Raw genomic sequence first — 25,736 nt, forward strand, 5'->3', positions numbered from 1 at the left:
ATATAAACTGTCATCAAGACAATTTTCTGCTTTACTTTCAACATAACCAAAAATAGAATCATCCACTGATGTACAATGACAGGCTTTATGCCAGAAAAAGCAGGATGTATTTAGTGAAATGAAGTAGACAAACTCTCCCAAACACCCACTCATGTCTGCCATCAAGAATCAGAGCAGAAAAAAAAAAAAAGAATCACAGCAGTTTATCTGAAATACAGAATTCACTTGACTAGGACATAGTGAAATACAAGTCTCATTTTCCACATAAGGAGATCTTGAAAATCCCTATTAGGTCTAAAATCCCATCAATTCATAAATTTAATATATACTGAAAACACGAGGATCCCCTTTGATTTTTACAAATGAAGAAAGTAAGTGAGATCATTATATATATAACTTTCAGGAACAAAGATGTTTAAAACTATCCTTACTTTTAAAAACTGGAACAAGTGACTACCCTCAAAGCACATCCAAGAATTAGACCTTACTTGTGAAAGTGTACTCTATAACTGGAAAATATAGTAAAAGGATGATGTGACTCTCATTTTATCCTGTTAAGGAAATTTTCTCTTTTTTAAAATATTTATTTATTTGGCTGCACCGGGTCTTAGTTGCAGCATGTGGGCTCTTAGCTGCAGTATGCGAAGTCTTAGTTGCGGCATGCATGTGGGAACTAGTTCCCTGACCAGGGATCAAACCCAGGCCCCCTGCATTGGGAGCACAGCAGAGTCTTAACCACTGGACCATTAGGGAAGTCCCAAGGAAAGTTTCTGTTTGCTTACAAAGTATTAACAGTCAACAGATTTTTGTTCTGAAGACACAAAATCAATCTGCACACGTTGTGAAACAAATACTTCAGGCAGGTTATAAAAAGTGCTCTAATTATAACTGTTTCTTTAAAACTCAGATATTCTGATTTAGATATAATATTACCACCTTTGCTAGTCTGCAGGAAAACATTACGCTCTGAGAGAGGCAGATCAGTAAGAATGGATCATAAGAAATTAAATTTCCTAATATGGTAGCAAACTAAACAACAATGGTACTAACATAGCCATAGATAATATCTGTGCTAGAAAGCATAGCAACTGAAATCTCTCAGTAAAGAAAGGATTATCAAGGGAGCTGACATATTCAAGAGACAAAACTGTATAGATTTTCTGATTTTTACCTAGATCTGCTACAGTTCCTCCTTTAACAGGTGTATTTTCACTATCTTTCTTTGGGTTTACTAGAAAGAAAAAAAAAATTATGTTTTAGGGGGAAAGTTCTACTTGTTTTTAAGAAAACAGAATAGAGATTAAAAATTACACGACTCTCACTGCATCTCCACCATCATTCAGTACTTACCTTTGTGCAAAACCTACTCACCTTCATGTAAAAACCGCAAGCCCAGCTGAGAAACATTAACACTTAATGTAACAGACAATATTCTGTAATTAATTAAACAAGCAGCAATCTTTTTCATCATAAAAGCAAATAATACAGAAATACAGAGAGTAAACCCTGAAAAGAACCTTTCAACCCCTTTACCAAAAGTATTTTTTGTGTTTTTTTGTGCACTTGTGGATTCCCATTTCTGTGCCATTCATTAAGACAGACAAATTGAGGGAGAACCAATACCTTTTATACATCTATGTAGACTTCAAAACATTTTAAATCTTACAGATATAAAGTTATCATACTGTGCTTATTTCCTTAGTACTCTACTTTTCTACTTAGTTTTCTACTTTTGTAACAGTGTACCTGTGTGATCTTTCCATGTATTTTTAGTTACGTCTCTTTCATTTTTAATAGACACTCTGTGTCCATGAGTGGATCATGAGGTAACTAGCCCTATATCAATGGAAACTTTATTTTCAATTTTTCATTACTGTGTAATCAACATTCTTTTATACTTATCTTTAGGCATGCATGTAATTACTTAATATGGATTATGAAATTAAAACTGTTATTGTACAGTTTTTTAAATTTAATAGATACAGCCAAATTGTGTTAAGTGCCTTCACCAATTTATACTTCCATCAATAGCATCTGAGAGTACTCACTTCCTCAAAACAGTTGTACTTTGGGAATCATCTACTTTCTAAGTTTTGAAAATCACATGGATGAAAAGTTACTTTAATGATTTACATATCCTTGGTTATATGAGATTAAGCATCTTTTCATACATTTTTTGATCCTAGGTTTTTTAATAAAATTACCAGTACATAATACTTTGTCCTTTATTCTGTAAGGTTTAAGAATCTTTATACATATTTAGGGTTTTAATTCTCTTTGTTAAATGGGTAATGAATATTTTCTCTAAGACTAACACTTGTTTAAAGTACATTAGTATTTGGAAATTTACTTTTACAGTTTTGTTTTTATTTTATTTTTTTAAATTAATTAACTAATTTATTTTTTGGCTGTGTTGGGGGCCAGGCTGGGTCTTCGTTGCTGCACGCGGGCTTTCTCTAATTGCGGCGAGTGGGGGCTACTCTTCGTTGCAGTGTGCGGGCTTCTCATTGCAGTGGCTTCTCTTGTTGCAGAGCACAGGCTCTAGGCACGCAGGCTTCAGCCGTTGTGGCACGCAGGCTCAGTAGTTGTGGCTCACAGGCTCTAGAGTGCAGGCTCAGTAGTTGTGGCGCATGGGCTTAGCTGCTCCGCGGCATGTGGGATCTTCCCGGACCAGGGCTCAAACCCATGTCCCCTGCATTGGCAGGTGGATTCTTAACCACTGCGCAACCAGGGAAGTCTCTACAGTTTTGTTTTTAAATTGAGCACTTTAATCCACCTGAAGTTTAAATTCTTATATATGAAGAATACTAAAATTTACAGGACGTGTGGAACAGTTTGATCTTTTCCCATTTATTTGTGTTGCTAAATTCATAATAATTTTAATTTATTCACAAATATGGATCTACATTTGAATTGCCCATTCTATTTTTTCTTTTTTGGGCTGCGTTGGGTCTTTGTTGCGGCATGCAGGATCTTTCATTGCGGGTGCAAAGGCTCTTTGTTGAGGCACGAGGGCTTCTCTCTAGATGTGGCGTGCTGGCTCCAGGGTGCGTGGGCTCTGTAGTTGTGCTTAAGCTACAGGACGCATGGGCTCTGTAGTTTGCAGCACTGGGGCTCTCTAGTTGAGGTGCACGGGCTCAGTTGCCCCGCAGCATGTGGGATCTTAGTTCCCCAACAAGGGATAGAACCCGTGCCCCCTGCATTGGAAGGTGGATTCTTTACCACTGGATCACCAGAGAAGTCCCTGAATTGGCCATTCTATTCCACTGATGAATGCAGCCATTTTTGTGTCTAAACCATACTACATTAATTATTATAGCTTCCCAGTTTTAGATGGTTATCTCTTAGGACTATCACCACCTTCATACTTTTTATTTAAAATTATTCTTTTGATTGCCTTTGTGAATTTTCTCTTCTATATGATCTTTAAAATATATTTGTGTGGTTTTTATTGCCCAATTTTGTATAACACGGTGATTTTTAGAAACTCATGTTAACATTATAGATGACTATATTTTTCATTTCTTAAAAATACAAATGACTACTTAAAAAAGAACAAAAAAGAAAAATGTTGTAGGGATTACAACACACATCAAAGTAAAATACATGAAAACATTACAAGACAGGAGAGGGCACAGGTTAAATTATATTATGGTAAATTTCATACATTTTTATCTCAACTAGACAACAATGATTCTAAATCGATTTGATAAATTAAGGATATATTATATACTGTAATCCTTAGAGCAACCACTAAGAAAAATATAGCTAAAAAGCAAATAGAGAATAAGAAAATCCATACAGACAGGAAGTAGAATAGTGGTTGCCAACACATGGGGAAAGGGAATAATTTGGACTAACTCCTAATATGTATAGGGTTTCTTTTCACAGGGATGAAAACATCTGGAATTAAGACAGTGGTGATGACTGCACAACATAGTGAGTTTACTAAAAACCATCGGAGTGATTAAAATACACTTTAAAATGGTGACTTTTACGCTCTGTGAAGTTTAAAACTATGCTATATATAGGGACTTCCCTGGCAGTCCAGTGGTTAAGACTGCTCTTCCAATGCAGGGGGCATGGGTTCGATCCCTGGTTGGGGAACTGGGATCCCACATGCCATGCTGCATGGCCAAAAAAACCCCAAAAAAACAAAACTATGCTATATATAAAAGAAACCATATAAGTTCGAAAAGAAAGGAAAATAGAGGGGCTAGAATAGAACATTAAAAGCTAAAGAGGAAATGAGAGGGACAAATGGGAAAAAAGCATGATTGTAGACTTAAACCCAAACATATAGATAATTATGTTACATTTAAGTGGACTACATACATACTCCAATTAAAAACAGAAAATGTGTACATTGGGGGAAAGAACTAAGTCTCCACAAATTGATGTTTAAAAGCAATGCTTTACATAATTAAGGTGAAAGTAAAAGAATGCCAGAGAGGTACAAATTGAAAACATAAAATGTAAGAAAAAATTTATAGGACTGCTGAAGTCTTAAGTACAGTGGGGACTAATAAAACATAGAAATTTAATGAAAAGAATGTGGTGAGATGAGGCTTTATTATTATCAGAGAACTTAGATTTCAAGACAAGCACTATTATGGCACCTAGAGACATGATACAAGTCTCAATTCATCAGAGGAACACGATGATCTAGATGTATATGCCCTTAAACAGCAGAGCTTCAAAGTACAAGAAAATACAGGAAGAAAAAAATTTAACAGGAATAAAGGGACAAACAGACAAATCCACAATCATAGTTAAAAACGTCTAACATCTGCCTCCCAATAACTGATTTAATTAGGTTAAATTGTACATAGATACGTACTCCATTTTTTCATATGTATATTGATTCTGTTGGGATTTTAAAACCATTAACTTTAAAGCATTACTAAATTTCGAGAACTTTTTGATCACAGTGTGTTTTCCCGATAAATAGCAAAAGTATACCAAAAGACAGGAAAAGAGGGAATTTCACATACGTTAACCTTAAAAGGGGAATCTATTAATATTTGAAAGTTAAGAACTGGAGACACAGAGCAAGAAGTGAATCATCCCATGGCACCGCTGAGAATAATTAAATCACATCTAACACTCTCATAGTCTAGGCAGAAGGATACAAACCATTTTTTGGAAGAACCACCTCCTCTATGTTGGGTACAGGTGTTGGGTCTTCCATGTCCTTGGTAAGATCTTCTTGCTCATCTTCCTCTTTCTGACTTCTCCGCTTCCCATAAAGACTAGCTTGGCTAAAACATAAAAGATACATAATCACAAACAAGACTGACGATAGCTACTTACAGCAAACAATTTCAGAGGCTTTAACTACACTGTTAGAGAATCTACGCTCAGAATCACTTAAAGGACAAACAGAAATCAAAAAAATTAGATACATTCCCCAAATTACATCTAACCAGTCAAAAGGAAAAGAAAACTTATAGGGCACAAGAAATGACCACAGAAATTCTGCAATACAAATTTGCAGACAGTATCCTAAAAGGTGCTTAGTGTAATAAAAAAAATATCTGCTACGGAAATACAGCACATATTTTATCTCAGATCATAAAGAATCACTTACATAAGAAATTTTCTCAAAGATACATACAAATAACTGCTTTTTGGTTTTTTGTGGTTTTCCGTATTTTCCTGGCTCTTTGTATCATCCAAACATCAGGAACTGCAAAGTAAAATCACTTAGGAAGGTACTAACTTTTGTATTTTGTAAAAATTGCCATTGTTCTTTCACCACCAATTCAATCAAATCAACATTTATTTTTAAAACTAACACATGCCAGAAAGCATATTAAAGTTCAAACAAGAATGGAATGACTCCTTACCTTGAGGAATTACAGGGAATACAAGACAGAAATCATTAACTACCTCGTATAATGTGATGTGTACCAATACAAAGAAATGAATACAAGGACCACAAAAATACAGCTCGGAGAAAGAGAACTGTAACAATTTACTAAAACGTTGGCAGTGTTTCAGGATGATGAGTAAAAGCATAAAAGCTTAAGAAAAAAAATTTCCCGTTTTGGGGTAGTAATCTAGAATACACCGACAAGGAAGGCAGAATGGAGGAAGAGCTTGCTGAGTCCTCACACTGCTGAGAGAATGCTCCAAGTTCTCTTTTTAGAGGGACAACATGTTGGCATAGGTTAAAATAAGGTATACAAAGTAAAAAAATTTGTTTAATAAAAATTACATGACAATTTTTTTTTAAGCCTATGAAACTAAAGGTGGCAAGGAGGTAAAATACTTCAAAATGAAGAAAAGATGCAGGAAGATGAATAAAACAAACGTTAGGAAAACAGGTTTCAAGATGTTTTAGTTAAATAGACTATTCTAAGGGGAGACTTAAATGAGCAAAGTCCTGCTCATTAGAAGGCAGATGCATTCAATTAAAGGACGCGCATACATTTATTTTGGGAAACTAAATTTGGTGGGGTTTATACTCAGAGTAGAGGCTAAATGCCACCAAGGCGAGCATCCCAGACATCACATTTTGGTTCTGGGACAACTCATGTCCTGGCAGCCCATCTTAGCCCATAAAGGGGAGAGTAGCACATCTATTTCAGGCCCGGAAACATTTGGAAAAGTTGTTATGATATTCTTTACAAGGATCTCAGGTAGCTCTGAAATCTCTAAACATCAACAGTAAGTTTCAGAATACAAGTTTAAGAGATAAGGTTACCCTCAATAATCCCCAAGAAAAAAACCTATTTTGTTGTTTTAATTTTTATGTCATAGTACATGTGACTTGATAAAATAACAAAAATCTTTTTATAACTGTAACTGACTCATTAATATTATTTATAAAACTAAATAAGAGTTTCTTAACTTCCCTAAAAGCTTCTACGCATGGTTAAGAATGCTTCAAGTAACCTTAACCTTCAAGAAATAACGTGATTCAAGGCATGTTCTGGGCAACAAAAGGCAAATTTGGCAAGAGAAGAAAGTCACAAAAGGAAGCTGATAGAGAGAAGATGACTGCACTGTAAAGATCTACTTGATAAGTCAGAAAATCGAGAAATTTACTACCACATGAAAAGAATAAATTTTGCAAACTGTCATTTTCTAAAACTAAACTATAACCTCTGAAAAACTGCTTAAAATGTATTTTGAGGAACTTTCCTGGTGGTCCAGTGGTTAACACTTTGCCTTCCAATGCAGGGAGTGTGGGTTCGATCCCTAGTAGGGGAGCTAGGATCCCACATGCCTCCCCGCCAAAAAAACCAAAGACATAAAACAGAAGCAATATTGTAACAAATTCAATAAAGACGTTAAAAATGGTCCACATCAAAAAAAAAAAAGTCTAAAATATGTTTTGAGCTAGACAACCCTGAAATTATTAACTATCTACTTAGTACATAATCATAAAATTATTATGTATTGTCTACCATTTATAAGTATCTACTTCAGGCCAGGCGCTGTGCAAGGTCTTTAAAGTCTCACTTAATCCCCACAACAACCTATTCAATAGAAACCAAAATCCCCACTCAAGCAAGATTCACTAAGTACAAATGTGACTTACTGAATAAGGCACTACACTGCTGCAATTTGCAGAATATGGAGCAGACAGAGGTTCAACTCCTCTATAAGTCATTTGGATCATGTATGGGACAGGTGGTAAAACTGGAGAAAGACAGTAACTCTGGTGAATATAATTTCTTAAATTCCTTACCAGTCACACTTCTCAATACATACATTGATACAGAAAAAACGTTCTATTCAGAGATAGAAATGTATAAAAATGACATAAGATGCCCATCAGATAACATCCCATAACAAGATGAGCTATCAAAGCAAAGACTTCCAACCAAGTCAAAGTAAGACAAACATCCAATGTAAATGTAAAAATCTGCAAAGTTCTTTAGTCTGTTTCAGTGCCTTCTGAATCATGTTGCAGTTCTTACCCTTTCTTCCCACTCTTCTTCCGGGATTCTGTCGGTGTGGGAGGTGGAGGGGAAGGTGAATGTTTCCTCTTTCGAGCATTAGCTGATGCTTTTCTATCTCTTCTCTCTGGACTTCTGACTGGCTAGGAAGAAGTAAATGGAAGTAAATATCAGCTAGCTTTGCTGACTCCTCAGTTTCTACAAACCCTTGTCCAAAGGTGAGTTTTCACAAAGATAATACCAAACACAATGGCTCAGAGGAAATGAAAGGCACAACATTAAGCATCCTGGACCATAAGCAGTCAGGAGACTTTCCCTGACCTTCCAAGTGATGCACCATCAATGGGTATATTAGAACCATCCCACAGGTATTCAAACTATGCTATAAAACAGACATGCCCAAACCCCTCACAACTAAAAACTGTTCCTGTTCAAATTCTGTGTTCCCAGGTGGGAAAAGCATTTTCAATAACCACTGGAAAAATATGAAACACATGCTATTAAATTAATGAAATACAAAGACTGGCTGAATGATCTTGTGAAAATGTACCAGAAACTACTCCTAGTTCATCATTAAAAGGAATATAAGAGAAAATGACTCAAAAGAGGTAAAATTTTACAAGATTGCAATTTATGATTTAAAAGTCAACCCACAGGCGTAAAACTATCCCTATTTGCAGATGACATGATCTTATATATGGATAATCCCAAGGAATCCACAAAAAAAACTATTAGAGCTAATAAACGAGCTCAGCATAGTTGCAGGCCATACATCAATATACAAAAGTCAGCCTGTAGATAATAAATTTAATACCAATTTAATAAAACAGACCATAATAAAGAAAATACACCTAAAATGATCCAAAGTATTGCACGTGAGGTTGAAAAACGAATCAGAGATTAAAACATCAATTAAACATTAATGATTGGGGGGCTTCCCTGGTGGCACAGTGGTTGAGAATCTGCCTGCCAATGCAGGGGACACGGGTTCGAGACCTGGTCTGGGAAGAGCCCACATGCCGCGGAGCAACTGGGCCCGTGAGCCATAATTACTGAGCCTGCGCGTCTGGAGCCTGTGCTCCGCAACAAGAGAGGCCTCAATAGTGAGAGGCCCGTGCACTGCGATGAAGAGTGGCCCCCACTTGCTGCAACTAGAGAAAGCCCTCGCACAGAAACGAAGACCCAACACAGCCATAAATAAATAAATAAATAATAAATTAAAAAACAAAAAAAAACCAGACATTATTAAAAAAAAAAAATTACATTAATGATTGGGACTTCCCTGGTGGCGCCGTGGTTAAGAATCCGCCTGCCAATGCAAGGGACACGGGTTCAAGGCCTGGTCCAGGAAGATCCCACATGCCGCGGAGCAATTAAGCTCGTGTGCCACAACTACTGAGCCTGCACTCTACAGCCCGCGAGCCGCAACTACTGAGCCCGTGTGCTGCAACTACTGAAGCCAGCGCACCTAGAGCCTGTGCTCTGCAACAAGAGAAGCCACCACAATGAGAAGCCTGTGCGCTGCAATGAAGCATAGCCCCCACTCGCCGCAATGAGAGAAAGCCCACACACAGCAACGAAGACCCAACGCAGGCAAAAAAAAAAAAAAAATATCCAAAGCAAATAGGGATGAACTAAAAATAAAAAGACATGAAAAAGACTCAGTTTTTAAATATTTTTTTCTTAAAGATAAAGAATATATGGTGTGTGACAGACTTTTGTGAGAAAGTCTCGGGGCTAAAAATAGGTATGAAAGAACTACACTTTCTAAATTATTGGTTAAAAGTATATGTCTCAAAGATTTTTTCAAAAACTAAAATACAAAACAAAAAGCAAAAATCTTAAGTGTCCCCAGTGAAAAAAGAGTTAAAATTACCCTGTAATGACATTTGGTTCACAAAATTAATACTCAGATCTAGAGAAAAAAATCAGTTGTACTACCTTGCACACTGCATGGGCCACTTTAAATCTTAATGACCCTCTGAGATTCTCATGCCCCTTTTTGGGGGATGCCAGCTCCTGAGATGGTTGTTATGGCCATTTAGTAACTTTTATATACACTTGATGGCTGAGAGTTTATTAATGAAGATTTGATAACATTCAGGCCAAGAAAGAAGAAAACACCAAGTGAGAAAAATGGTGTCAAACCAAATACCTCTTCATTCTTTGTTGAAATTCGCTGACGAAAACTCACGGGCTTCCTGTTCTCATCCACCTCATAATCCTCCTCATTCATCCATTCATTGAAAACATCAGTGTCCAAAATCCATTTTGCATGAACCTAAAATCACATCAAAGCATGAATATCTACATAAATAATAAATCACTACAGTTTTTAAAGTATTCAAAATGAAAGTAGCTGATTTATTACACTCAAAGCCTCAACTGCATAGAACAGTTTAAAAATATGACTATTAGTGACATATGAGTGGCAACTTAACGATTTTAATTTTTATTCCATGCCTTTTACTGAGTAAACAGTAAAAAAGCATGACTGGTTTTGTGTAGACTGAGGCTTTGATAACCAAGACCCTGAAATTTGATAATCATGTCATCTTTTTTCTTTATTTCAGCTTTATTTAGGTGTAAGTGAAAAATAAAACTGTAAGATATTTAAGGTGTACGTTGTGATTTGATATACATAAACGTTGTGAAAGGATTCACCCCCCCCCCCAGCGAGTTAGTACATCCATCCCCTCACATATTTATCTTGCGTGCGTGTGCATGCGCGTGCACGTGAGAACACAAGTCTACTCTCTTAGCAAATTTCAACTTTACAGTACAGTGTTATCAACTTTTGTCACATTTGACATTAGCTCCTCAGACCTAATTTATCTTATAGCTGAAAATTGGTACCCTTTTACCAACCGCTTCCTATTTCTCCTACCCCCCCAATCCCTGGCAACCACTTTTCTACAGTTTCTAGGAGTTTGACTTTTTTTTTTTTTCTTTAAGATTCCACATATAAATGGTACCATGCAGTACTTGTATTTCTCTATTTGGCTTATTTCACTAATCGTGGCATCTTCATCTTCACAAAAATCAGTGACAGAAACATTCAAAGGCAAAAGGCCAAAGTAAATCATTGCTTTAGGCATAAGGAATGTCTCTAGGTTTATACATTCAATAACATTCTAAGAAATGATGAAAGAGGACATTTACTGACATGTTGCCCAGCCCTGTCAAGTACACATGGTGCTCTAAAGAGGCCTTTCAGGGACAGCCAAGGTTGGGACAGGGTGGAGAAGTGAGAGTCAGATTTGGGGTTCTTTCCAGTCCTTTACATGGCCACTTCTTTCATTTTTGGTTTTTTTTTTGTTAACGTTTCTAAGAATAAAAGGAAGGGTTCTCTGGATGTTATACAGATACACATGTAGATACAGATATATATAGATATTTAAACCACAGGCCTAGCCTATATAATACTTCTATTTATTCAACAGCATTTCTCAAAGAGAGCACAATTGGAATTGGGGACTAGACTTCTTTCCTGTGTGGGACTGCTGTTCAGTCATGGGTGGTGTGTGTGTGTGATGCAGTGTGTGTGTGTGTTGCAGTGTGCATGTTGCAATTAACATGCCCAGTCAAGAATCATTAAAATACTAACATGAGAGCAAAGAGAGCAAAAGAGAGCAGCAACTACAGCTATGAAGTCTTCAAGAAGTAAAAACCTACAACATGGCAATCACTAAGAGACTATCTGGACTTGCCAATAAAAATATTTTGTCAATCTAAGCTCCCCACTGCTCCCCCCTTGTATTTAAAAAAAAGGAAACGTTACTACATTGGTTGTTAAGGATATTGCCTGAATCATATACTGCTTTAAGAATGACATCGACCTGACTACATGCCTCTTTTCCTCCCAAAACTAGAGCTACACAGTAACACACACAAACACAAAATTAATACCCGTCAAGGAGAATACAAGACCTTAAATAATGTAACTCAAAAAGACTTCTATATGTATAAATTATGAGAATAGGATATAAATAGAGCACATGAGAAACCTTAAGCTAATTAGAGAAAAAATCTATTTAAAGGCATGACTATGTTCAAGAAAAGGGTAAATTAATTCAGTGATGTAATTAATTACAGAAAAATTTAATTCAGTAATTAATTCAGAAAAATTTATGCCACAGCATTCGAAAACATAATAGTCTTTTCCAAATTATTCATAAGTATGTATATATTTTAAAAGTAGAGCTGAATATTCACACTGTACATTCTTTACTATCCAGAAGACCTTGAGAGAATTCTCTTGAGAAAGTATGTTAGGACAGTATGGACAACTAATGATCATTTGTGCCAGGCACTCTGCTGAACACCTTACATATAATATGATCTTGTTTAATCCCGCTAAGCAAGGCAGGTTAGTCTCTCCAGTTTTCCAAATCAGCAAACTGGGGCACACAGTGTCAGCAAGCTGCCCAGTTACTTACCTACCAAGAGGCAAAGCTTTGCACGGAGTTCTGCCTAAGCTCTTATGCCACTATGCTCTATTACCTGTCTCATAAAAACACCTTAGGGTCAGAATAATATAATAGGTTATGCAACCTTCAGCAAAGTTATCTAAGTTCTGTAACCCAGTTTCCTTACCTATGAAATGATACGATGGTGAACTCTGCTATCAAGCCCAGTCCTAAACTTTTGACAACTATGATCTTCAACACAGTATGTTTCTAAAACTCCTTCCGTAACACTTTACAATGTTATATGGCTCACAAGTCATATAGTTTATCCCTTTAATCAACATTTTTTTCCACGTAACAACTTAACTCTGACTAGACAGATGTCTAGATTTGACTACACACAAAGATATATGTTTGAAACTGCTAGACAATGCTGGAGACTGAGTAGTTCTAACATTAGAGAGCACAGTTCACATTTTTTTCAAGTTTTCAATGAGAATAGTTTGGTTATAACCTCTCAGATTACATTTAAAGGTAGTTTTTGTTGTTGTTGTTTAAAATCATCTTCCCTGAACATAAAGGGACAACACAAATATAGGAGGAATTGGTATGCTTTTTACTGGGGGGGGTAAGGGGTCAAATACTAAATATTTTAGGCTTGCAAGCCATATGTTCTCTGTCTCTACTCAACTCTGCTGCTATAGTGTGCAATCAGCCACAGAAAATACATAAATGAATGGGTTTGGTGGTGGTCTAATACAATTTTATATACAAAAACAGGGGGCTATAATTTGCCAACCCTTGTAAAAGGAAAAGTAGTTTTACCCAACTGACACTCCATATATGAGGTTTAATAGAGAAAAAATTTTCCAAAAATATACTTTAATTACTATATGATCATTCTGAGATGATCAATGAAATGTGAAGAAAATTATACAACTTTACTGAAAGATATAAAAGACCTAAATAAATTGGGAGATAAATTGCCTCCACAAATTGAGAGGCTCAGTATTGTAAAGATGTCAGTTTTCTCCAAGTTGTTCTACAGATTAAATTTAATTCCAATCAAAATCCCAATGAGTTCGTTTAACATGGACCTTAACAAGCTGATTCTAAACTTTACACAAAACAGCAAAGACCCAAAAGACTCCTGAAGAAGAAAAAAGTGGGAGTACTCAACTCAGAACAAATAACTAATAAAACTTTATAACAGAGCCAAGAAACAAATCACGACATACATAAAAATTTACTTTTAACAGAAACGGCATGGATCAGTGGGGAGAGAAATCCAGCTTCAATATTTTTCCACCTTGAAACTATAGCTGATCTAACAGAATATGGGGAAAATTTTTTTTCCCTACATCATAACATGCTTAAAAATTAATTCCAGGTAAATTAAAGATCTTTATATGTGAAAGGCAAAACTAAAGAATTTTTAAAGATGATTTAAGACAATATCGTGATGATCTTTGGATAGAAAACAAAAAGGTAAGCTACTAGGAAAACCTATTTTTTTAAATTTTATTTTGTAATAAATTTATTTATTTGATTTTATTTTTTATTTTTGGCTGAGTTGGGTCTTCGTTGCTGTGCGTGGGGGCTTTCTATAGTTGCGACAAGCGGGGGCTACTCTTCGTTGCGGTGTGCGGGTTTCTCATTGCAGTGGCTTCTCTTGTTGCGGAGCACGGGCTCTAGGCACGCGAGCTTCAGTACCTGTGGCACGTGGGCTCAGCAGTTGTGGCTCGCAGGTGCTAGAGCGCAGGCTCAGTAGTTGTGGCACACGGGGTTAGCCGCTCCACAGTACACAATATGATTACACTGATATTAAAGCTTTTTAAATGTGAAAACTAAAACAGGATTTGTGTAGTTTTGTGTGTGTGTGTGTGTGTGTGTGTGTGTGTGTGTGTGTGTGTGTGTGTGTGTGTGTGTGGTAAAACTACATAAAAAAGACAAGCCAAGGGGCTTCCCTGGTGGCGCAGTGGTTGAGAATCTGCCTGCCAATGCAGGGGACACGGGTTCGAGCCCTGGTCTGGGAAGATCCCACATGCCACGGAGCGACTAAGCCCGTGAGCCACAATTGCTGAGCCTGCGCGTCTGGAGCCTGTGCTCCGCAACGGGAGAGGCCACGATAGTGAGAGGCCCGCGCACCGCGATGAAGAGTGGTCCCCACTTGCCGCAACTAGAGAAAGCCCTCGCACAGAAACGAAGACCCAACACAGCCATAAATAAATAAATAAATAAATAAATAAAATTAAAAAAAAAAAAAAAAAAAGACAAGCCAAACGTTTAGAATAATGGTTAGCTCTGAGTGGGCAGGCCAAAGGATGAACATGGAATGTTTCAAACGTAATGGTAATGTTCTTGAGAGTGGCAAGTACACAGGTGTTTTTTAAAACTGTGAGCCGTTTTTATTATTCATATATAATAAATATTAATATCCACAATTTAACATTTTAAATTAAGTGCTAACTTTCTCATAGCAATCACATTTCCTCTAGAGCAACAAAACAATACATAAGCATTGTTTTATACAATAATAGAGAAAATAAAATTCCAGTTCAAATATTCTGACTAAAGACATGCTTTAGTTAGCTCCTTTTCTCTAGATTTCAGGGATAAGATCTTCAAGCATTAAAAAGTATTATACTAGGATTATATTCTCTTGAAGGTAAAATAAAAATGCAGGTTCAAGAAGAAAAATAAAGTATATAACACACTTGACTTTTAACGAAAAGCATATGCATTTATTCTTAAAATGGATAACAGTGAGCACAAATTGGAATTTAGACTTCATAGGATACATTAAGAAAAAGTATTTAAATATGATAAATTAATTTAAAAAGGATAACCAACAAGGACCTATTGTATAGCACAGGGAACTCTGCTCAATATTATGTGGCAGCCTGGATGGGAGGGGAGTCTGGGGGAGAATGAATACATGTATATATGTATGGCTAAGTCTCATTTGCTGTGCACCTGAAACTACCACAACATTGTTAATCGGCTATACTCCAATATAAACTAAAAAGTTAAAAAAAATTTTTAAATTTAGTTTGTAAATACAAACATAAAAGCAAAAAAATAAATAAACATGAAAGATTCCATGTACTCAGTAACTATTTAAATTTCTAGTGAAAAATTTTATATGTTAACTAAACGTAAAACGAAGTAGGGGACTTCCCTGGTGGTCCAGTGGTTAAAAATCCACCTTCCAATGCAGGGAACGTGGGTTCAATCCCTGGTCAGGGAACTAAGATCCTACATGCTGCAGGGCAACTAACCCTGTGCGCTGCAACTACTGAGCACGCGAGCCACAACTAGAGAGCCAGCAGGTCGCAACTACAGAACCCACGCGCTCTGGAGCTCGCGAGCCACAACTAGAGAGAAGCCCGCATGTCACAACAAAAGATCCCACATGTTGCAATACAGATGCCACATGCCAAAACTAAGACCCGACACAACCAAAAATAAAATAAATAAATAAATAAATAAATAAATATATTTTTAAAGTAAGTAGTTCCTAATTTTGCTTTCTTGGACATACATGATCAACAAAGTTTGAAAACCACTGATTTAAAGTATTTGTAATTGCTTTTATTGCAGGGTGGGCATTCTTTAGCTATTGTATTTCCCTTTAAAAGTCATTCTAGGGACTTCCTTGGTGACCCATGGTTAAGAATTCACCTGCCAATGCAGGGGACACGGGTTCTAGCCCTGGTCTGGGAAGATCCCACATGCCGCGGAGAAGCTAAGCCCGTGCACCACAACTACTGAGCCTGTGCCCTAGAGCCCACGAGCCACAACTACTGAGCCCATGCGCCACTACTACTGAAGCCTGCTCGCCTGGAGCCCATGCTCCCCAACAAGAGAAGCCACTGCAATGAGAAGAACGCACACTGCAACGAACAGTGGCCCCCGCTCGCCACAACTAGAGAAAGCCCGCGCGCAGCAACGAAGACCCAACGCAGCCAAATAAATAAATAATTTTTTTTTAAAGTCATTCTATTTTCCTAAAAACAAGACAAAGAAATGCTATCAGCTGCCTCATTCCTTATAAGAATTTGTCATTCCAATAAATTATACCCAGGAATCAGGGGGAGAGTGGGTGTGAAAATCACAGAAACATCACACAAGGGAACACCTGTTGCACTGGCACTCTAAATGAGGATTCAGCACTTATTTGTAACCCATACATGGAGACACAAAAAGAATGGTTAAAAATTTTTCTGTAGTCTACACGTCAAGTAAAAAAGTTTATTTCTAACAAAGAAAGGCCAGATTTTAAAAGTTAACATTTCCCGGACTTCCCTGGTGGCACAGCGGTTAAGAACCTGCCTGCCAATGTAGGGGACACGGGTTCGAGCCCTGGTCTGGGAAGATCCCACATGCCGCAAAGCAACTAAGCTCGTGCACCGCAACTACTGAGCCTGCGCTCTACAGCCCACATGCCACAACTACTGAGGCCGCAAGCCACAAATACTGAGCCTGTGCGCCTAGAGCCCGTGCTCCACAACAAGAGAAGCCACCGCAATGAGAAGCCCACACACCACAACGAAGAGTATCCCCTGCTCGCCTCAACTAGAGAAAGCCCGCGTGCAGCAATGGAGACCCAACATAGCCAAAAAATAAATAAATTTTTAAAAAAAGAAAAGAATGTCTCTATGTATATAACTGGGTCCCTTTGCTGTACAGCAGAGATTGGCACAACACTGTAAATCAACTATACTTCAATTCAAAACAAAACTACAAAAAAACCCCACCATAACTAAATTAAAAAATACAACTAAATATTTACAATATACTCTAAACATTTAAAGAACTTTTATTACTCTAGGAGACAACAGAAAAAACTTACCCAAAAATGAGAAAAAAAATTTAAAAAAAAAAACATTAAAAAACACCCTTGAAAATACAAAAAGATGTTCAACTTCACTCACAAAAAGATATACCAAATTAAAATTAACATAGATACCATTTCTCACATATCAGGATTTGCAAAAATTCAAATGCTTGACAACATACACTCTCTTGGTGAGGCTATGAGGGAAGAGGCACTCTGGCTTCACTGTTTACAAGAATTCAAAATGGTGCAGACTCCCATGGTAGAGGCACGAATCTAACAAAACTATGTATTTTCATTTACTCCTCAACACAGCAACTCTAATTCTAGAAATTTACCTTGACCATACACCTTAAAGAAATAAGACAATACATACGGCACAAGGTTATTTATTGCAGCTTTGTCTGTAATTCTAAAATAATGGCAACTATTCACATTTCCAAGTATAATGGAGCACTGTGAAGGTATGACCACCAAGAGTTTCCAGGAAAGATTAAGCAGAAAAGGCAAAGTATAAAAGAGGGAAATAAAAAAATATGCAAACACCTACATATTTTGGCAAAAAGAAACACAGGAAGGATAAGCCAGAAAATAGTAAGTTTATTCTACAAGGAATGGGAAGATGGGAATAGAACGAACTCATGGGGAAGTATACATTTTTTGAAAGCACATTAGAATTCTACATATTCAAAACATAAAACTAGGGAGATCCCTGGTGGTCCAGTGGTAAAGAATCTGACTTACAATGCAGGTGACGTGGGTTTGATCACTGGTCAGGAAACTAAGATCCCACATGTCGCGGGGCAACTAAGCCCGCGTGCCACAACTACTGAGCTCACATGCCTCAACTAGAGCCCGTGTGCTGCAAATTACAGAGTCCATGCGCTCTGAGACCCACACACCACAACTACAGGGCCCACGTGCCGTGGAGCCTGCATGCCACAACTAGAGAAGAGAAAAAACCCGCACGCCACTAGAGAGAAGCCCGCACACCACAACGAAGAGCCTGTGCACCGCAATGATGACCCTGCGTGTGGCAACTAAGACCTGACGCAGGCAAAAATAAGTAAGTTAAATAAATAATAAATAAATCTTAAAAAATAAATATATATAAAATTAAACCAGCTTGGATGGGAAGAGGGAGAGGAAACACCAAAACTGAAATCAAACTGAAAGAAATAAACCTAACAATACTTCAAATAAGTAACAACCGCACTGAAGGGAGGGGAAAAAAGGTTCATCCAGGTAACTCATGAACACACTATTTGCCAATATATAATACACCCTCAGTCTTGGGCAGGGCTAGGGGAGCAGGAGAACCACAAACATATCTTGAACTCTTTTAGTATTTTTGTTTATGATAGTGGCAGGGGCAAAGCAATTCTGAAACTAATTTGAACGTATTCATGAACCGGGTAAATGTGTTGATGCTGGGAGCCAAGATTCTTACTCTTGGAAGAAGAGACATATAAATATGGAGTAGGGGAGGGCAAAAAGGAACACTGTGGGGACAGATTAGAACTGGAGGTATCATTATGGCCTCATTATTTCTAAAATATATATATTATGTGTATATGCACGTATATGTGTACTCAACTACTGTTTGCATTTGAGTTTACAGATACATAATAGCTCTGAATAGAAAGGACCTAGAAGCAAAGATACTTCAGTAGCACTGAGCATACCTGTACCCAGATCGTGGTCTCTAATATCTTTTCCTACTGAAAGAAATGAGAGCTCCTCAGAGAAACAGCTGATTCTAGGCATGAGGAATGGAAGATACTAAATGAACCTGGAACATCCTGCTATGCCCTAAAGGAGGTGCTCAAAAATGACAAGTGCATCACAAGGATGACAAGCCAAGGACTTCCTTGGCAGTCAAGCGGTTAAAACTTCGCCTTCCAATGCAGGGGGTGCGGGTTCGATCCCTGGTCGGGGAGCTAAGATCCCACATGCCTCATGGCCAAAAACACCAAAACATAAAACAGAAGCAATACTGTAACAAATTCAATAAAGACTTTAAAAATGGTCCACATCAAAAAATCTTAAAAAAAAAAACACGGATGACAAGCCAGCCTGAAGGGGCTCCCAGTAGCCAAATATGAAACAACTTCAGCACAAAATAATGAAGTAATGAATTACTGACCACGGAAAAATTACAATTCCATGAATTCACACTGACAACAGACAGATAAATAAATACGTAAAAGAGGGAAAAGGAAGGGTTCTTGCTTACAGGAGAACTCTGAAAGCCAACTGGTAAATGTGGAGGGAAGGGCTGGAGTGGAAAAGTATCGCTGTGTAATCATCAAAGAAAAGACTGGTTCAGGCAAGAATTCTAAGTGGATGCTAAACCTGGGTGACGGAGGATTTTGATGAGAAGGAGGATATCTCCATGGTCTAAAGAATCTTTCACAAATTGGTTATAAGTTGCAAATGGAGGGGAAAAGTAACCATACAGTGGAGCCATCACAGAACACCTTAACTGGGTGATTAAGATCACCAGTGAGGAGGGACTTCCCTGGTGGTCCAGTGGTTAAGACTCCATGCTCCCAATGTACAGGGCCTGGGTTTGATCCCTGGTCAGGGAACTAAATCCCACATGCCGCAACTAAGAGTTCACACGCCACAACTAAAGATCCCACATGACACAACGAAGATCCCATGTGCTGCAACTAAGACCTGGCACAGCCAAATAAATAAATATTTTTTAAAAAAAAAAGATCACCAGTGAGGAGCAGATGGACACAGCGTGCCTGCCAATATGATGCCCTGAGAAGGACACATCACTCATGCAGCATTCTAAGTAGACTGCAGAGACTGAATCAACCACAAGGAAAGATCAGAAATTCCAAATGAGAAGTATTCTTCTGAAATTCAAAAACATGGTAAAAGGCAAGGAAACACTGTGGTAATGTTACAGATTAAAGGAAACTAAAGTGACATGACAGAGGAATTCAATACCTGGTATCAGACAGAACTATGTAATAGGAAAAAAATGGGTTTTTTTGTTTTGTTTCGGCTGCGCAGCACGTGGGATCTTAGTTCCCCAATCAGGGATTGAACGTGGCCCCAGCATTGAAAGCGCCAAGTCATAACCACTGGACTGCCAAGGAATTCCCCAAAAAATGTTATAAAAAACATTTTAATCAAAATGGATTAGACTTAAATGTAAGACTGGGTATTATAAAACTCTTAGAGGAAAACATAGGCAGAAAAACTCTCCAATATAAATTGCAACAAGATCTTTTTGGATCCACCTCCTTGAGTAATGAAAGCGAAAACAAAATTAAACAAATGGGACCTAATTAAACTTAAAAACTTTTTCATAGTGAAGGAAACCATAAGCAAAACGAAAAGACAACCCACAGAATGGGAGAAAAAAATCTGCAAGCGAAGTGACCAACAAGGGATTAATCTCCAAAATATACAAACAGCTCATGTAGCTCTATGTCAAAAAAAAAAAGCCCCCCAAATGGGCAGAAGATCTAAATAGACATTTCTCCAAAGAAGACATTCAGATGGACAAAAAGCACATGAAAAGATGTTCAACATCACTAATTATGAGAGAAATACAAATCAAAGCTATAATGAGGCATCACCTCACACGAGTCAGAAAGGCCATCATCAAAAAATCTACAAACAATAAATGCTGGAGAGGATGTGGAGAAAACGGAACCCTCCTACATGGTGGGTGGGAATGTAAATTGGTACAGCCACTATAGAGAACAGTATGGAGGTTCCTTAAAAAACTAAAAATAGAACTACCATATGATCTAGCAATCCCACTCCTGGGCATATATCCAGAGAAAACCATAATTCGAAAAGATATATGTACCCCAATGTTCAATGCAGCACTATTCACAACAGCCAGGACATGGAAGCAATGAAATGTCCACTGACGGAGAAATGGATAAAGAAGATGTGGTACATACATACAATGCAATACTACTCAGCCATAAAAAAGAATGAAATAATGCCATTCACAGCAACATGGATGGATCTAGAGATTGTCATACTGAGTGAAGTAAGTCAGAGAGAGAAAGACAAACATATCATATGATATCACTTATATGTGGAATCTAAAAAAATGGTACAAATGAACCTATTTAGAAAATAGAAATAGAGTCACAGATGTAGAAAACAAACTTATGGTTACCAAGGGGAAAGCAGGGGGTACAAATTGGGAGATTGGGATTGACATATACACACTACTATATATATAAAACAGAAAACTAATAAGGACCTACTGTATAGCACAGGGAACTTTACTCAATACTCTGTAATGACCTATACGGGAACAGAGTCTAAAAAGAGTAGATATATGTCTATGTATAACTGATTCACTTTGCTGTACAGCAGAAACTAACACAACATTGTAAATCAACAATACTCCAATAAAAATTAATTTAAAAAAAATTACTGGGTCAAGTGGCAACACTGGAATATGGATAGTAGACTAAAATATTGTGTCAATGTTAAATTTAATGAACTTGATTACTGTGCTTATGTATGAGAATTTCTTATTCCTAGTAAACACACACTTACTGGAGTAAAGGCCCATTATATATGCATCTTTATTTCAAATGATACAGAAAAAACATATTTATAAACAGATACAGACTATAAATGATAAATCAAAATGGGAGTAAAATGTTAACAGGCAAATCTGGATAAAGGGTATACAGGTATGCCATGTACTATTCTTTTTCTTGCAACTTTTCTGTAAGTTTGAAGTTATTTCCAAATAAAAAGTGTCTCTTTAAAAAAAAAAAAAAAAAAAAAAAAGACTAATTTTGGTTAATCCCATTTTCCTCATATGGAACCTAAAGCTCAAAGGCTGTCTTTCTGAAAGTCACACAATTAGAAAAAGGTTGAACCAGGTCTAAAATCTAACATTTTGATCCAATTTAAATGCTCCTTACACAATATAGAAGTCAATAAAAATCATGTAAAATCACCCATGGAAAGGAGCAGAGCTCGCTGTAAAAATACTGATTCTGGAACTGGCATGGGAAAATTACAAAGGAGTTTGGGGGGCTTCCCTGGTGGCGCAGTGGTTAAGAATCTGCCTGCCAATGCAAGGGACACGGGTTCAAGCCCTGGTCCGGGAAGATCCCACATGCTGTGGAGCAACTAAGCCCGTGAACCACAACTACTGAGCCTGCACTCTAGAGCCCGTGAGCCACAACTGCTGAAGCCCGTGCACCTGGAGCCCGAGGAGAAGCCCACACACTGAAACAAAGAGTAGCTCCCGCTCACCGCAACTAGAGAAAGCCTGAGCGCAGCAACAAAGACCCAACGCAGCCAAAAATAAACAAAAATTAAATAAATAAATTAAAAAAAAAAAAGGAGTTTGGAACATCTTTTTGTCCCAGAAGGTAGGAGGTATGCAAAAATGCATCAAATAATGCCAAAAGGTCACAGGAGGTGGCTTAAAGGCGTTCCCACTGGCCAAATTTAGATAATTCATCAAAATGAAGAATGGTAGTAATGCCACTGCTTTGTGAATGCACAGACCACAGACACACATAAAGGGAGAAGGGAAAGCTTGTCCCTGCTGCAAAATGCCAACTGCAAGCACAGATGGAATGGATAGAACTAGAAAAGCACCAGTAATAACTTAATTCAGTCACAGAAATTATTAATGGATGAGCAAACCTTCAGACACAAATTCAATGAAGAAAAGTATATTTATGTAGTCTCAAAGTATTTCCCTATAAAATATTTTAAATGTCAATGAGAAAAATGGTAATGTTACAGTGGGAAAACCAGGCAGACAGTACCTTCACAAATGATCAAACTATGAGCCATAATGGGAAAAATGGACAATATGAGGCTGCCAATATGATGCACTGAGAAGGACACAATATTAGTTATGGAGTACTGCAGCCAAAAATACATAGCGTGAATATAATAAGAAGGAAATACACGAACTAAAATTCAGGGACATTCTAAAACAACAACTGACCTATGTATTTCAAAAATGCCAATATCATAAAAGAAAAAAGAAGGGCTGAAAGTTTCAGATTAAAGTAGACTAAAGAGATGTGACAACTAAATGCAGTGTGTGATCCTGAACTGGATCCTGGATCAGGGGAAAAACTAAGTATAAAGCTTATTATATCAGTGGGACAATTGGTGAAAATGGAGTATGGGCCCTTTATCAGGTAATAAATTATTTCAATAATTAACAACAGGGGGTACTTCCCTGGTGGTGCAGTGGTTAAGACTCTGCGCTCCCAATGCAGGGGGCCTGGTTTCGATACCTGGTCAGGAAACTAGATCCCACACGCATGCCGCTAAGAGTTAGCATTCCACAACTAAGGAGCTCACATGCCGCAACTAAGGAGCCCGCAGGCCACAAATGAGGAGCCCACCTGCTGCAACTAAGGACCTCAAGTGCTGTAACTAAGGAGCCCACGAGCCACAAATAAGACCTGGTGCAACCAAATAAAAATGAATATATAAATATTTTTTTAAAATAATAATTAACAACGGGAATCTGGAACAAGAGTATAAAACAGTACTTTGTTTTGTTATTATTCCTGCACTTTCAAAATTATTTCCACGTTAAAAGTTGAAACCATTATAATAGAAATGATTAGTAAGAGAAGTCTGTATCATAATAAAAGCCACACAGGCACTGCTTCCAGCCTTCCTAAATGACATCATCAACGATGTCCAACTCCACTCCTAACACTCTCAACTATCTCAAACCACAATCTAACTTTCCTTTGGGGTCTCCCCAAACATCACTGCAGATATATGATCTAAGACCTGGATAATGAGGTCTTCATGACCATAGGTATCTCTTAATAGGATGACAAGAAAGGAAGAATCATCATTCTATCTCTTTAAAACATTGTTGTTGAGAACAGCTAAGAAGGGCTATTAAGTTATGTAAGAATAAATTTTGTTTTAAAAAGGATCTTTCACCTTCCATGGCTTTTCTGGAATTGGTGGATCTTCAATTTCTGCATCAACATCATTACTATGGACCCAAGTATCATAGCTGTAAAGAAAATGAAAAAAGGAAAAACAAATTAGAACCCAAATTCATTCACTAAAAAGACTTTGATCAAGACGTAAAAATACATTTTAGAAATACTATTAGGATCCAGTAATAGCAAATTATCACATACTTTTATCTCTAACACTCTGACAAGAAAACTCTTCTGCAGAGGTCTACAGTAACCTTCACATCATAAAACCCAAAGTTTAAAAGCCTCAGTCCACAGAATTTCAACATGTTGATCACTCCTCAAAGCATTTCCCTTATTTGTCCTCTAAGACAGTACTATCACCTGGCATTCCTTCTAGTCACAAGCCTCTCTCTTCTGTCTCCACTGCCAGTTTCTCCTCTCCTCCCAAACCTCTTCAACACTGGAAGGCCCCAAGTTTCAGTTTTTGGAACAATCCTCTTACTTATTCATTCTCTTGATGATCATCTCATGCAGTTCTATGCCTTCAAACATATACTGATGACTTGAAATCTCATACCTGCCCTATTCTCTGAATTCTGCACTCATAAATTCAACTGCCAATTCCACATCTCTCATTACGTGTCTAATAAAGCTTTCAAACCTAATACTGATACACTCAAAATTCAACATATAATGCCATCCCAACTCCAACAATGTGATCTAGCCAATCATCCTCCTCTCAGGAAATGCCAATTCCACTTTTCCAGTTGTTCTGGCCAAAATCCTTGCAAGATATCCTTGACTTCACTCTCAGTTACATCCTACAATCAAACTATCAACAACTTCTACCACTTCCACCTTCAAAATATGTCTAGGATCTATATAACTTCTCACCCTTCCATGTTGACCCAAAGCCCCTGGGAGTCCATTTTTCACACAGCAACCAGAGCAATCCTTTTAAAAACTAAGTCAGTCCACATCACTCACTGTTCAAAACCTGCCAGCTCCCACCAAACTCAAAGTTAAAGTCAAAATCCGTACAGTGGTTTGCCAAGGCTTCATGATCTGGTCCTATGACCTCATCTCCTAGTACTCTCCCCTCACTCATGTTATATTCGACCCACATGGGCTTTAGTGGTATGCTTTGAATATCAGACGGTGGCCACATCATGCCCTTTACATATGCTCCTCATTACCCAGATATCCATCTAGCTCACTCCCTCCTATCTTCACATGTCTTTGCTCAATGGTTCTCTTATCAGTGAAATCCAACTCACTGATATAAATCACTCCCCCTACTCCACAATTTTGAAATAAGCATAAAATTACCTACCAAATTAAAACTTTATCAACGCTCCTATACTGGTCAATAAATTATTATAAAGCTAAGTGATATCTAAATGAAATATAAGTACAGTAACAAGCATTGGCTTCCTTTAGCCACTTCTCAGAAGTCAGCTGAAAAGCATTTGGAACAAGTATAGCTCAACAGACCTATTAACAGTACTCTGGGTAAGTTTTCTAGGAACAACTAAACATGAGCTGGTGAAAAAAAGTTCCTTTGCCAATTAATTAACTACCCAGGTAAAGACTGCAATGGTGAGTAAAACAATTAAAAACCTTATATTCTTTAAGTCTTGACAAGAAAATG

At 37.5% G+C, this 25,736-nt stretch overlaps 1 protein-coding gene and 1 long non-coding RNA gene across 6 annotated transcripts in view; one reads left to right on the forward strand and one right to left on the reverse strand.

The window, feature by feature from the left end:
• Nucleotides 1–25,736, reverse strand: part of SMARCC1 (SWI/SNF related BAF chromatin remodeling complex subunit C1) — a 182,618-nt gene that overhangs the window by 102,751 nt on the left and 54,131 nt on the right. For all 5 annotated transcript variants that reach the window (XR_014250518.1, XM_082411972.1, XM_082411971.1 and 2 more), the window contains exons 8-12: nt 24,099–24,174; nt 10,066–10,191; nt 7,932–8,053; nt 5,137–5,261; nt 1,172–1,231 (exon numbers count right to left, since the gene is read on the reverse strand). Coding sequence is in view for 4 of the 5 variants with exons in the window: in XM_082411972.1 (XP_082268098.1) it covers nt 1,172–1,231; nt 5,137–5,261; nt 7,932–8,053; nt 10,066–10,191; nt 24,099–24,174 (509 nt within the window). In the remaining variant the exon portion in view is untranslated. The remainder of the gene's footprint in view (nt 1–1,171; nt 1,232–5,136; nt 5,262–7,931; nt 8,054–10,065; nt 10,192–24,098; nt 24,175–25,736) is intronic.
• LOC309637421 overlaps nt 1–25,736 on the forward strand; it is a 107,862-nt gene that overhangs the window by 54,077 nt on the left and 28,049 nt on the right. The window lies entirely within an intron of this gene.

This window comes from Balaenoptera physalus, assembly GCF_965194825.1.
Source record: "Balaenoptera physalus genome assembly, chromosome: 11".
NCBI classification, from domain to species: Eukaryota; Metazoa; Chordata; class Mammalia; order Artiodactyla; family Balaenopteridae; genus Balaenoptera; species Balaenoptera physalus.